Source organism: Mastigoproctus giganteus, chromosome 3 (assembly GCF_048544385.1).
Source record: "Mastigoproctus giganteus isolate SK-2022 chromosome 3, ASM4854438v1, whole genome shotgun sequence".
Taxonomy (NCBI): domain Eukaryota; kingdom Metazoa; phylum Arthropoda; class Arachnida; order Uropygi; family Thelyphonidae; genus Mastigoproctus; species Mastigoproctus giganteus.
In genome coordinates, this window is record NC_143577.1 from 239594590 (window position 1) to 239609662 (window position 15073).

A 15073-nucleotide genomic window follows, 5' to 3' on the forward strand; every position below is an offset into this window, starting at 1 on the left:
TGTACTATCAACAGAAATACCGACTCCAGATTAATATGGAAGAAAATTAGACAGCTTTCTGGGAAGTTTCCAATCATCCCTTCCCCAATTCTTTCATACAATGGACAAGAACTCTCTGGTCCTCTAGATATAGCGAATGCCTTGGGTAAAACCTTTGCCGAAGTCTCTGCTGTATCAAATTACACTCCAAAATTCCAAAAAATTAAGACCTCCACCGAACAGAGGCCCAGGCCCATTAACTTTACAACCTCACTATCACTTCCGTATAATCAGCCCCTTGAATATTGTGAACTTTTACAAGCCATAAAAACAACGAGAAACAGTGCAGCTGGGCCAGATGGCATATATTATGTCATGCTGCAGCATCTCGATGAGCAAAACTTACAAATGCTGCTAGTTTTCTTTAACCGGATCTTCCTGGAAAATATTTATCCAACATCTTGGCACCATTCTACAGTTTTGCCCTTTTTGAAACCTGGAAAAGATCCTTCCAATCCTAATAGTTACAGGCCAATCTCTCTGTCAAGTTGCCTTGGTAAAATTCTTGAAAAAATGATCCACAGTCGACTCAGCTGGATCATTGAAACTGAACAACTATTGAGTAATTGTCAACATGGCTTTCGCAAAAATAGGTCCTCTCTAGATCTGATGATCAAGGCCGAATCTGAAATTCGCAATGCCTTTGTGAAAAATGAACACCTTGTCATGGTCTCCATTGATATAGAAAAGGCATTCGATACTACCTGGCGATATGGCATTCTCAGTGACCTACATAATCTTGGTCTACGAGGCAACCTGCCTATATTCATTAGGAACTTCCTCCAGATCCGCTCTTTCCAGGTTCGATACCAAAACTCCCTTTCTTCTACATTCTTGCAGGAAGGAGTACCACAGGGGTCGGTTTTGAGCGCAACCCTATTTGCCATTAGAATTGATTCCATTTCCAAAGAACTTCCAAATACTGTAGAAGCCTATCTTTATGCTGACGATCTCTCCATTTCTTGCCACTCTCGGAACATGACATCTATTGAACGCCAATTGCAAATATCCCTCAATAAAATTCAAAAATGGGCTGAGTTCAATGGATATCGGCTTTCCCATCAGAAAACAGTTGCTATCCACTTTTGTAACCAACGCAAATTACATACAGACCCTGAACTCCGGATATCAAATTCCAGCATCCCGATTACCAACAATATTAGATTCTTGGGATTAATATTAGACAGCAAGTTAAATTTCCTTGAGCACATTAGAGTAATACGTACTACCTGTCTGAAAAAGCTGAACATGCTTAGAGCTCTATCTGCCCAGTCTTGGGGAGCAGATCGTACAACTTTGCTGCTCTTATATAGAGCACTGATTAGATCTCGGTTAGATTACGGTGCCCCAGTTTATGATTCTGCTCGAAAGAGTGTATTACGCTGGCTGGATCCTGTACAACACAATGCACTGAGGATTGCTCTTGGTGCTTATAGGACATCACCAACCTATAGTCTATATATTGAAGCCCATGAGCCCCCTCTTTACCTCCGCAGAAAAATGTTACTACTTAAATATGCAGTCAGAATACGAAACTGTTCTCCGCACCCCATCCAACCATATCTCTTTAATCCATCATATCACAATCTCTATAGAAATAAACCAAATAAAATACGCCCAGCAGGCCTACGGCTCCTTGAAATAGCACACAATTGGAATGTTCCTCTCCAGAGTAGGCAGCACAGAAAGAATTATTCTTGCCCACCATGGACCCCATTTCCTCAACCAGCCTGTGATAATTATTTTCTCCAATGGGGAAAGAAACATCTACCAACTCTGAATGTGCAACAACTCCATGCTAGCCATATTCAAAACTGTTTTGACTTCTTACCGATATATACTGATGGTTCCAAATCTCATTCAACTGTTGGAGCAGCAGCAGTGTTTCCCTCTGCTATCATATCAGCCTCTCTTCCACCTGAGTACAGCAGCTTTTCAGCGGAATTATATGCAATTCAATTAGCTCTAGAAAATTTGAGTCTTCACCCATCTGCAAAATATTTAATTTACACCGACTCTCTGAGCTCAATTAGAGCAATGCAGAATTTCTCTTATAAGGATCACCCTATACTAAATCAAATCAAGTATTTGCTGTTGAAAATCGAAGATCGCCAGCAACGAGTGAACTTTTGCTGGATTCCAGCACATTCAGGCATCAAAGGGAACGAGTTGGCTGATATTTCGGCTAAAAATCCATCAACAGTAGACTTAACCTCTGCCTTTATCCCAGTTTCTGATTATAATATTATAATTCAAGCAGCATATCATGCACAATGGACAGAGCTATGGCATAAACAAACAAATAACAAACTGTTCCAGTTAAAACAGGACCCAAAATTTTGGCACTCATGCATTCAGACAGTTCGGCGAGAAGAAGTGGTACTCGCGCGGATTAGAATAGGACATACTCATCTGACTCACCTCCATCTACTCACAGGCGATGATCCTCCTCTTTGTTCACAGTACTCTGAGCAGCTAACAGTCAAACATTTTGATTGACTGTCCACATTATCAACAACATCGAACTTCAATATTTCATTCTCTGGCTAATTTCCGTGAACGGAAAACATTAAATAATATCATTGGTGAAAATGCCAATATTAATGAACTTTTCTGTTATTTGAAACAAATAGGAATGTATAAGCGACTCTGATTAGTTTCTGGCATGAAATGAGATTGAACCGTCTTCACATTAATTATTTATTTTATCTTTTCAACCTACCTATGAATAGGCGCAATATAGCCACAGCAGCTTGTGCGCCATTAAACACCCATACCACACACACACACACACACACACTTAAACAAATTTTGGACCATTATTCACATGGTATGTATTTATTGCATAAGTAATCTATGGTTAATCAATCACCACTTACCTTTCTGAAGTTACATTACTAAGAATAAAGCGTTGGAGAATAGCGTGTGTGTGTGTATATATATATATATATATATATATATATATATATATATATATATATATATATGTATAGTGAAACTTCCCTTTAACGGACAGCCATGGAGAACGAAAATGTGTCCGTTAGAGAGAAGTGTCCGCTAACAAGAAGTCTGAGGGAGAAAAAAAAAAAAAAGAAAGAAAGAAAAATCGTTAAATGTTTAATGTAAAATTTAATTAAAATATATACAGATTTTGAACAATATTTTTGTAAATAATATACAGTTACATACACAAGAGATAAAGAAAAATCGTTAAACGTTTAATGTAAAATTAAATTATATACAGATTTTGCACAATATTTTTGTAAATATATACATACAATTGTGCTATGCATATTATGACTTTATCTTAAGAAAAATACATACAGTAATCGCTTATTTTCTTCTGCACCTTCTTCCGGCTGATAATTTTGTTTTCAACATTTGTTTGGAGTGAAGAAACCATTGAAAGTCCTTCAGTATCTTCTTCAGCGGCGAAAAACATTTTTAAACGATTGATTTGTATGAGCGCTTCTTCTATTTTCATCGGTGGTTTGTCGTCAATGTTCTTCGACAGAATGACCTCCTTCCATTTCTCCATCCTCATGAGGAACTTCTTGAAAAATATCAATGATAATGTCGTTGATATCTAGAGCACCATCTTCTGTAGTGAGGTTCGAGTCTATATCTTTGTAGCCAGGATCACTTGTAGCGGAAGTATCGTACATTATCAATAGATGTTGAAGTTCTTGTTCTTCTTGGTGCTCCACATTGCTGTTCACAACTTCAATTTTTGCGTTTGAGAAGCCAGACTTTACAAAACAGTTCACGACAGTTTGTTTTCTAATTGCGTTTACTGAAGAGGAAATCCATTGAATCGCATCTAGGATGCTGAGTTTCTTTGCAAGGTCACTCGCACATGTTACATCGTTCATGTTTGCAATGAGATGTCTTAAAACACGTTTTCTGTAGTGAAGTTTAAAACTTTTTATTATCCCTTGATCCAAGGGCTGACACTCTGCATATGTGTTTGGTGGCAGAAAAACGATTTGAATGATACAATTCAATGTGCGGGTGAGATGCAGCATTATCCATGAAAAGAATAATTTTTCTGTTTTGACGAATCATGTTTTGGTTAAAGTGACTTATCCATTCGTTCATGATATCTCGTGTCATCCACGCTTTTTTATTAGACTTCCAGTCAACATTCAAAAGATTCAACTTTATGCCCTTGAAACAACGAGGATTTTGTGGTTTTCCTATAACAAGAGGTTGTTCAAAGTCTCCCAGCATATTTGTACACAATAGTACAGTCAAGCGTTCCTTAGAAATTTTTCCGCCCTGGCACTTTTCGTTTTTTAGACTCATTGTTTTTTCAGGGAGAGCTTTAAAAAACAACCTTGTTTCTTCACAGTTGTAAATATCCTTAGCTTCAAAATCACGACATAAATTTTCCAATTTGACGGTCCACTCTGTTACAACCCCAGTATTAACAGATCCAACCTCACCACTTACGGTTTTCCAAGAAATTTTATGCCGAGTTTTGAACTTGTCTAACCATCCCACAGAAGCTTTGAACTCATTTACTCCCATAGATTTCGCAACCTCCAAAGCCTTTTCCCTAATAATAGGCCCATTAATGGGAATTTTTTTAGCACGTACACGACAAAACCACTCATACGTAACATTGTCAGTTTGAAGTCCAACAGTTTTCGGGAATGATTTTTGAACCTGATCATTTCCGTGTTGCCAAAATTGTTTGAGCAGTTCATTTTTTTTCCTTTAGGATGTCGCTTACCTGCGTCTTTCCGATTTTGAATTCTGCAGTGAGATTGCGAACGCTATTTTTTTGCCGATCATACACATTAATGAGTTAGACTTTATCTTTTAAAGTTAAATGTTTACGAGAAGACATTGTGCACGACACTGAACAAAACTGAAACTCAAAAGACGAAAGGCCAACAAAATCCCCCACCCCCCATGCACACACCGAATTAATCAGAAGTTTTACACGTGTCTTAAAATTCTTGAAAAAGGGTTTAGAACCGCGACGTAAACCTTGATAAAATTCAGAGAATCGGAAATAGAAAATAAACACACGATTGAGGCAAGAGGCCGCCGTAGCCTAGTGGTCAGGCACGCGGGTGCATAAATACACGTGCCTTGAGTGACCGGGGTCCAAGCCCGTGACTGCTGAATATGGTGCTGTTTCTTGTATTCTGTCTATTTTGTGAACTCCTCTGACTGTTTGGTCGTCCCAGAGTATAAACAGAAAATTTAATTTAATTTTTTTTAATACGTGGAAGAAATGTTCCTAGAAAAAGGGCCGTGAGCTCGCCCGCTGTCCGTTTTGGGGAGATAAAATTAAGTGCTAATCTAAACGAAACAGTGCAGGTTGCCTGTCCGCGTCCGTTACAGAGAATGTCCGCTAGACAGAAGCTGAAAACACGTTAAAACCAATAGAGGAGAGTTGGGGCAATTTGAAAATGTCCGTTAAAGGGAGGTGTCCGTTAGGAGAAGTTTCACTGTATACTTTATGGTATAATGAATAATTTATAATATTTAAGTAATTATCCAACATTCTTGATTTACATCTTTTATTATTTTTTTATTCTGTTGTAATTTTATTGCAATTTATGTTGTCAGTAAAGTAATAGTGAATTTTACTGTTTTTCAAACTAATAAAACTAATTTTTTTTATTTTTTTTTATTTCTAATTTCACAGAGAATTCACCATCAGTTACTTAGCTAAAGATGAAGAAGGTCATGAAACATATTTGTCATTGTTGTCGGACTGGGATCTTGATGCCGCATTTTTGGGTTCCTCAGACCCTTATTTACAACTTAAAGTGGACTTCAAACCTTTTGAAGAAGGTTGCCTGTTTGTTTATGTATTTATTGCAGCTAAGTTTTTAAGATGATTTCTGACTGTTCTTTAAATTAATTTTCTGTAGTAAAATTTATTTTATAAAATGTCTAAAATAATATGTAACATTTATTAAACATATTGACCTTACATGGTTTGGTTTATGATAGACTTTTCTGTAAAAAAAAAAAAAAATAATAAAAAAAAAACATTTGAAAAATTTTTTTTCATACATCATTTTTGCTGTCACTCATACATTGTTTTCCAATGTGTGAGGGACAGTAAAATCATGAAAAATTATGAAATTTCTGTGAGCTTAGATAAAAACAGAAACTAGCATGGCTATAACTTCAATGTGCTTTGTGGTTGCTGGATTTCAAGAAGGTTCAAATAATACAGTACAAATTTATTTTGAATTACAAGACAAAGTACTCAACTTTTTATGAAACCTCTTGTCAGCAAGTTTCAGGTGAACAAATACACTTAACAATTATTTATTAACTAGTCCACAGTCAAGTGACATTTACTGGTTCCTGTGACAGATCTTCCAGATCCCAATTTTTAAACAGCTGTTAACTATTCTAAACATTCAGTAATGTCAGTATTTAAGAAAATTTCTCATATTTTTTTTTTTTGGTAAATTAGATTAGTTAGTTTACAGCACCAAAGTATCATATTTTTAGCAGCATTTATTATACAAAACAAAATTCTGTTTTGTTTTCTATGATTGCTATTTTAAAAAGCTTAAACAAGACAATTTTTTTGTTGTTGTTGTTTCCATGTAATAGTTCATTGAGTCTGTATTTTTTCTTTGCTTATAAATAAGTGATCATGAAGTTCGGTTCAACACCAGCTTTTGGAAGTTCATAATGCAGCTTCCAACAGATTTTTTTTCTTAAAAAAATCTCTGTTGGAAGTTATTATTATTAGTAATAGTAATCGTGGCATGTGATGCAAGAAAACAAGATTAATAACAAGTACTGAAAACTGTTTTAAAGATCAAATTCACATCCAGGAGAGGTGCTGTAGTAATATTGTTTTTAAAAAAACAATTCCATGTGAGTAATGCAAACATAATTTTTTTGTCCAGTGTACAATATGGTTTCTTCTATTTGACACCAGTTTGGTTTTTTTTGTAGTTCATAATGCAGCTTTCAGTAGATGAATTTCCTTTAAATTTAGGTAGTAGATGCCAAAAATACTTGAGGGGTGTGTGTGTGTGTGTGTGTGTGTGTGTGTGTGTGTGTGTGTGTGTGTGTGTGTGTGTGTGTGTGTGTGTGTGTGTGTGTGTGTGTGTGTGTGTGTGTGTGTTCCTTTTCAATTCAGATATGAAAGAACACATTTTTTTTTTTATTATTATTTTTTAAGGGTATTGGGAGTTTCAGCTGTGGACAAAATAGATGAAGAACACTGAATCACTAAAGGACCTGGAGCTGACAAGCTGGGTTGCAAAGATCCAGGTTAACGTGAACTTTTAATTTCTCCTTACACACAAAGTAAAATAAAAATTAGAGGAGGAAAGAATAAGTTCGCAATTGATATATTCTACCAATATCAGATATTACAATAAATTTAGTTTAACAACCATTCTTAAGTCACAGTAAATTAAAAATCTCCTCAAATTTTAATTGCATAATAATAAATGATTTTCTGTACATGAAATTATTTGTTCTTGTTCTTAGGAATTCTTTGGTGCTTTGACCCCTTAGGCGGTATTGTGCTGACAGTTGTATTATATCTGTGTAAATGTATGTTTGCTCTTGGGCTAATTTGCATGTGCAGGCTGAAAAGCCCCAAATAACTATTTTAGAAGCCTAAATCTCTTTGCCTGAGATTAGCCAACTGCATCCAATTAAAGGAGACTCTAAGAATTTCTCCACTCTCTGATAGGATTTGAATCTTATCCTTTCAAAATGAATAAGTGACAAAACCACTATACTGTCACAAAGGACTGTATTTGTAAGTACATTGCTAATTTTATTATAAGAATGTCTGTTGTTATAAGAACACCATATTTGTGTAGAATGCTAGAGTAGAGACTCTTGCTGTTCAATATTGAGGCAATTGTGACAATTTCATAAATTTAGTATTAATACATAATGTATTCAAGTACTAAATTTCATTCATTTTTTGTTTTTAAAGTAATAATTTATATTTAAGTAGCATGTCAATTTTTAAAAATTTTGTTTGCACGAAACCATACACATTTTCCAAATATCAGTTTAAAAAACTTTTGTAACAACAAATTTATCCTTTTATGTCACTGTCTCACATATTTCAATGCCACTATGAGTAATTAAAAAAAAATCACAATTAAAATTTTTTATTGCCTGTTGCATTACAGTGTTTGTCCACTGTTGATGAAAGCTTAGGCTTTGGAAAACTCTAGAGTTAAATTTGTCATTAATTCTATTTTTTGCATTTAACTCAGTTTTATTGTTTAAAATTAATGTAATTCTATTAAATTATCATTTTAAATTTATATTTTGCATGTTTTATATTAATTTACTCATAGTGGCATCAGAATATGCAAGAAAGTGATGCTAGGCCTTTTTGGTAATAAAATTTATTCTTATGTCTGATAAATATTATAAATGTCTTTCACAGGAGTTGGGGGTAAGATACTCAGGTGGAAATATTAGTTCCTGTTCAAATATAAATAAATTTTCTATTTATACGTGGACAACCACACGGGAGTTCACAAGACAGGATACAAGAAACAGCACTGTATTTAGCAGTCATGTGGGCTTGGACGACAGTCACTTAAAGCGCATGTACTTATTTAGCATAATTTAACAAAATCTACTAATGCAAAATAGATAGAAATGGCCATTTACATAAATTGGAACAGTTTTGATTGGTGGCATGATACTGTGGTTTAAAAGGAATGAAAGGTGATAGAAGGCAAAAAGGGTTATAAAAGGCTATTGCTTTGAGTATACTGGAGTTTGTGAGTGAGTGAGAATTCTAGTTTCTGATATTTGTTAATGATACTGATGAAAGCATATCAAGTTTGATGTCAAAGTTTGCTGATGATATGATATAAAGGTTGGGAGAGTGGTAAACAATAGTAACCAAGGTTACTACTTCAACAGTACTTAGATAAGTTACTTAGTTTATCTGAAAAATAGCAGTTAAACTACAATATAGGTAAATGTAGTAAGTTTACTAATATTTGTTCTATATTTGGTTAATAGTAATCGCAGATTATCTTACTCGTGGATGCAATAACTGAAGGTAGTCACTAATGAAAAAATTAGGAGAAATTATACAATGCAGTATGAAGTTCTTTCAGTGTGCAGAAAGGCTTCAAGGGGGCAGCATCATGTTTTATCTATGATGTACAGGAACTTCACTATACAAAGACTTAATTAGGCCACACGTTGAGTATTGTATGTAGGTATGGAAACACCTTTTGAGAAGAATGTTAAGCTGCTGCAGAAAAAGTTGCAGCAATGAGCAACAAGGTTAGTTATTGGTGTAAAGAAGTATTCTGAGAGTAGAGAGAGATTCACCTCTTTTTTTATGTACTGTATTTCTGTATATTCCTATATTTTTTTGTTGTATAGTTTTCTCTATTTTTGTCTTGTGTATTATTCTATATCATTGGATATTCTACTTTTCTGATAGTTTGTGCTAGTTTTAACTGTAAGGCTGATAGAACTATTGCAGATATTTTCATAAGCTTTGAAAGGTTCAAATAAATTAAATGAAGGTATTTTTTTTCTCCTCTCTCTCTCTGCAGCAGGACAGAGTACATGTGGAGGGAGACTGACACAATATGACAAACCCGCTTACACCTTGACTTATATTTTATGATAAGTTTAATCATGAAAAGTTAAACTCGTGGCTGTGCAATAAGTAAAATAGTTTCTACTAAGAATTCTCTGAAGAAGTGAATTGTATTCAGTATAACTTTTGTTCTTCACAAATACACTTTTACAGGAATTCTTAAATAAATTAACTTCTTCTGCTTTAAAAAAAAACAGTTCTGTAATGGCAGTTAATACAAATATAGTTAGGCATAAACACAACTTTAATTTCTAACTCTTTCTGTATAAAAGGTTAGTTACAAAATGACTTCAAATTTACTCACTTGTCCCATCTATTTTTTTCCTTCATGTTTTATGAGAAGATCTCTCTTTCTCTGTGCACATAAAATCTAGCATTACACTTTAAGCTGTCTAAAATATAAATTAAATGTGGTGTAATGAAATAATCATTTACAAAACTGAGATGTGTTAAGGGCTTTAGCCTCAGGCTGCGAGAGATTTAGACAGTGTACAAGTTAGTGCAAACGCATCATATTAGTACGCAGCTGAACTCTGAATTAGCACAAATATGCAAAGGCGGCATCGTTTAAGTTATATCTCATATTGTGAATACCTTCACAACGAGTTGCCATGATATTGCACTACTTCGAATAAGTAACACTTCACCAAAGGAGAAAACTGTTGTTACTTATTCTCAGCGGATACCACCAGACGGCACCGTTTCAGGGCTATTTTGTATATGTGTGGGATAATAACTCTACTATCCACTTGTCCCTATTAGACTTAGAAAAGCAGAAAAGTAGAGGGAAAGTAATAGTAAGAGTGGAAGAGGAGAAAAAACGGTGTAGAAGAATGAAAGGGACAGTAACTCCTTCGACTTACACCACTCATAAACTCCTCGAATAGGCAACGCTTCCCCAGTGAGGAAGACTGTTGTTACCTATTCTTGGAAACTCCGGACATCATCAGGTTCCCCTTGGTGCCATTTCAGGGCTATTTTGTATTTGTGTGAGATAATAACTTGACTATCCAGTTGTCCCTATTAGACTTAGAAAAGCAAAAAGGTAGAGGGAATGTAATAGTAGGAGTGGAAGAGGAGGAAAAGAAATGGTGTAGAAGAATGAAAGGGACAGTAACTCTTTCAACTCACACCACTCAAAAACTCATATAAACTCCTCAAATAGGCAACGCTTCCCCAGTGGAGAAGGCTGTTGTTACCAATTCTTGGAAACTCTGGACATCATCAGGCTCCCCCTGGTGCCATTTCAGGGCTATTTGGCCCTTCGTCGGTGGGTGGGTAGGTACCCTAGTGATGCAATGATGACAAAACAGTTACGAAGTATAACTCCACAAATGAGAGATGCCTGATGGTGTATAATATAAATTAAGACGGAAATGTGTTAAGGGCTTTAGCATCAGGCTGTGAGAGATTTAGACAACGTACAAGTTAGTGCAAACGCATCATATTAATACACAGCCAAACCCTGAATTAGCATGAACATGCAAAGGTGGCATCGTTTAAGTTATATCTCATATTGTGAATACCTTCACAATGAGTTGCTGTGATATTGCACTTCTTCACCAAAGTATTTGGTTTGGTTTGGGTTTTATTGGCGCATCAGTAACTAAGGCTATAATGCACCAAATCACCAAAGGAGAAGACTGTTTTGTCATCATTGCATCACTAGGGTACCTACCCACCCACTGAAGAAGGCCAAATAGCTCTGAAATGGTGCCGTCTGCATGGTGGTATCCACTGAGAATAAGTAATAACAGTCTTCTCCTTTGGTGAAGCATTACTTATTCAAAGTAGTGCAATATCATGGCAACTCGTGAAGGTATTCACAATATGAGGTGGTAGTAGTAGTAGTAGTGGCATGTGATGCAAGAAAGCAAATGTATGAGCTTATGCAGCATCAGCCAAAAAAAAAAAAAAAAAATCACACCATTCCCTCCAAATGCCTGTCCAGTTCCTCCTTAAATTTATTCAACCTATCAACTTCCACGACAGATGGAAGTTTGTTCCAGCAATTAACCACCCGCTGGCTAAAGGCAAATTTCAGCACATCTATTCTACATCTGTCCTTTCGTAATTTGAATTTATGCCCCCTTAGGTTCGTAATCTGAACAAGTGGAAGGATCCCATCAGAATTCAGCGTGCTGAACCCATTCAAGGCCTTATACACCTCAATCAGATCACCGCGCAGGTGCCTAGTCTCCAGCCACTGCAATTTGCAGAACTTAAGCCTCTCTTGACAAGAGGATCCCTTCATTCCCCTCACCAATCTTGTTGCCCTTCTCTGTACATGCTCAAGTAAACCTACATCCTTCCTAAAATGAGGCCTCCAGACCTGTACGCAGTACTCAAGGCATGGCCTGACCATTGCCTTATACAGAGGGATAATCACCTCCTTTTCCCTGCTAGCAAAATTCCTATATATCATTGACAAAACCCCATGACCTGCCCTGGCAGCCTGTCTGCATTGTTCAGAAAACTTCATATCTGCCTGCACAATTACTCCCAGGTGTTTTTCATTTTCTACCACCTTAAGTGTAGTACCACACAGTTGGTACGTTTCTCTGTGGTTACTTCTACCCATATGCAGTACTTTGCATTTGTCAACGTTAAACTTCAGTTGCCACTTCTTAGGCCATCTGCCCAAATTATCTAGATCCTGTTGCAGTAGCACACTGCCATTACTGTCATTAACAACCCTGCCAACCTTTCTATCATCTGCAAACTTCGACATTAAGCCTGATATGCCTTCATCAATATCATTGATAAATATACAAAACAACAGTGGACCTAATACCGAACCCTGTGGGACTCCACTAATAACATTAGTCCAAGAAGAGCAGCACCCATTGATTACCACCCTCTGTCTTCTCGCACTTAACCATCCTTTTATCCATTGTAGCAACTTACCCTTAATACCATTCTGCTCCAATTTGTACAATAGTCTTCCATGCGCAACAGTGTCAAAAGCTTTCCTGAAATCCAAATATATGATATCAAAATTATTTTTTGCATCCAGTTCCTTTGTAACCACATCATAATATTCTATCAAATTTGTCAGACAAGACTTTCCCTTAACAAACCCATGCTGTGTCTGAATTATTGCTGCAGTCTTCTCTAGATGATCCTGCAATGCATCTTTAACCAGTGACTCCATTATTTTACCCGGAACAGAAGTTAAACTAACTGGTCTGTAAATACTCGTGTCACCCTTCGATCCCCCTTTGTGAATTGGGGATAAATTTGCACATCTCCAGTCCGTGGGAACCTCCCCTGAGTCCAAGGATGCTCTCATAATTATGGCTAAGGGTTTGCTTAGTTGCTTTGCCGCCTCCTTTAATATAACTGGATAGATCCCATCCACCCCAGGTGCTTTTCTTACGTTTAACTTCAACAATTTCTCTTCCACTTTGCTCTCAGTTATTACAAAATCATTAAGTATCCTTCTACAATTTGATAACCTTCTGCCATTTTCAAACCTTAATAATTCCTCATGTGTGAATGTAGATGCAAAATACTCATTCAGTTTGTTTGCTATCTGAGCAGGATCATCAACAGTCGAACCATCAATGTCAAGTGGACCAATTAGATTCATCCCCTTCCTTTTAGAGTTTATATAAGTAAAGAAATCCTTGCTGTTTTTCTTAGCATCTTTTGCCAAGGATTTCTCGTAATCTGCCTTCGCCTGCCGAACCTCCTTTGTCACCTGATTACAGATTAACTTATATCTGCCATAGGCTTCTGGGTCGCTTGATAATTTATATGCATCCCATACATTTTTTTTCTCTGTTACGAGTCTCATTAGTTCATTTGACAACCATTTAGGCCTAAACCTTGAACAATATTTCTTAATAGGTATGAAAATTTTAGTATCTTCCACGATTAATTCCTTGAATGCTTCCCACTTAGAATTTACTGTTGGTAACATCGTCAGTTGATCCCACTATACAGAATTTAAAAACTGTCAGAGACCACTGTACTCGCCTTTACGGAAGCAAAAACCCTTTCCTTTACCCCTTATGGTAATTAAATCTCTAAGTAAATCCCACGTCAGTACACTGTGATCACTGCCACCTAGTGGTTCTTTTATCTGCAAATTCCTAATACATGAATGATCACTGCTGATAACCAGATCAAGAGTATTACTTTCTCTGGTTGCCTCTCGAACATGCTGCTGCAGAAAACAATCATCCAATAAATCCACAAAAGTCTGACTAGTGTGTGAGTGCCCAACCCACAAGTTCCAGTCAATATCTGGGAAGTTGAAATCCCCCATTATAAGACATTCCGATTTACTAACCCACTCTATTTCTCTGTACAATTGTTCATTGTACTCATTCAAGTCATTAGGCCTATAACACACTCCTACTCTTATAACTTAAACAAAGCCGCCTTTGCAAGGCCCCTCCGTAGCCAGGTGGGAAGGAGCAGCAGTGCGTAGCACACACTTCTTGATTAGACCGGGGTTCGAGCCCGTCACCACCAAATACGGAGGATGCGGAAAGGTCAGGGAATAACCACTGCATATCCTGGAGCAATATAGCCTTAGTTGCTAATGCTCCTAAAAACCAAATAACAAACAAACAAAGCCGCCTTTGCATATTTGTGCTAATTCAGAGTTTAGCTGCGTACTAATATGATGCATTTGCACTAACTTGTACGTTGTCATTTACAAAATTAAACACCACTTGAAAGGAATTGTTGCAAACTGCAACATGTAATACTGAAGAAATTCCAACTAGCCTCTGTGCTTGCATGGGTCAGTATAGGCTTCTGCTTAATCTATTCTTTATTTTTATTTATTTTTTTTTTAATTTTTGCTTGAATGAGAGTGGCAGTCAGCACTATTAGTTACAATAATTCCTTTAACTTGATATAATAGTATTTAAATTTATAAATCAGTACTTTTCGCATTTAAAAGATGGCAACAGACATTTGTTGGTTGCTGTTGGGGTGCCATATACTTAAATCCTGTCAGTGGCTGGGGAGCAGCACATATATAATAGTGTATTACATGTTGCTTTCAGGGGACATCTTCACAAAGTATGCATTTGCCATTGAGGTGATTTAATTACAGTAGAACTTCAGTTATCCGAAATAATTTAAAAGGCTGATCTTTCTTCTTCTTTTTTTTTTTTTTTTTTTATTAACAATAGAAATTGAATTTTGATTCTAATAAGCTAAAGATCAAGTTTACTACCTGCTTATAACAGATTGTACAAACAAAAGCCCAATAAATCAAACACTGCAAATTTTTATTGCTTTATGGTTGTGACCTTCAGAAATGTGCTTTAGAAAAATATCACAGAGACTACTGGGTTTTCTCAGATTTCAGATTAGTTTAGCTCCAGATTCGGTAAGAATAATATCGTCCCGAAACTGTGAAATTTATTATTTTTCTCAATTTTTTTATTACAGTAAAATGTGAACGAAAAGAAAACG

The 15073-nt window shown here is 36.1% G+C and overlaps 1 protein-coding gene across 1 annotated transcript in view; it reads left to right on the forward strand.

Annotated features, from left to right (window-relative positions):
- The window catches only part of LOC150088924 (uncharacterized), a 136064-nt gene that overhangs the window by 103298 nt on the left and 17693 nt on the right, over positions 1 to 15073 (forward strand). The window contains exon 3 of the mRNA XM_090370361.1: positions 5702 to 5850. Coding sequence (XP_090226487.1) covers positions 5702 to 5850 — 149 coding nt within the window. The remainder of the gene's footprint in view (positions 1 to 5701; positions 5851 to 15073) is intronic.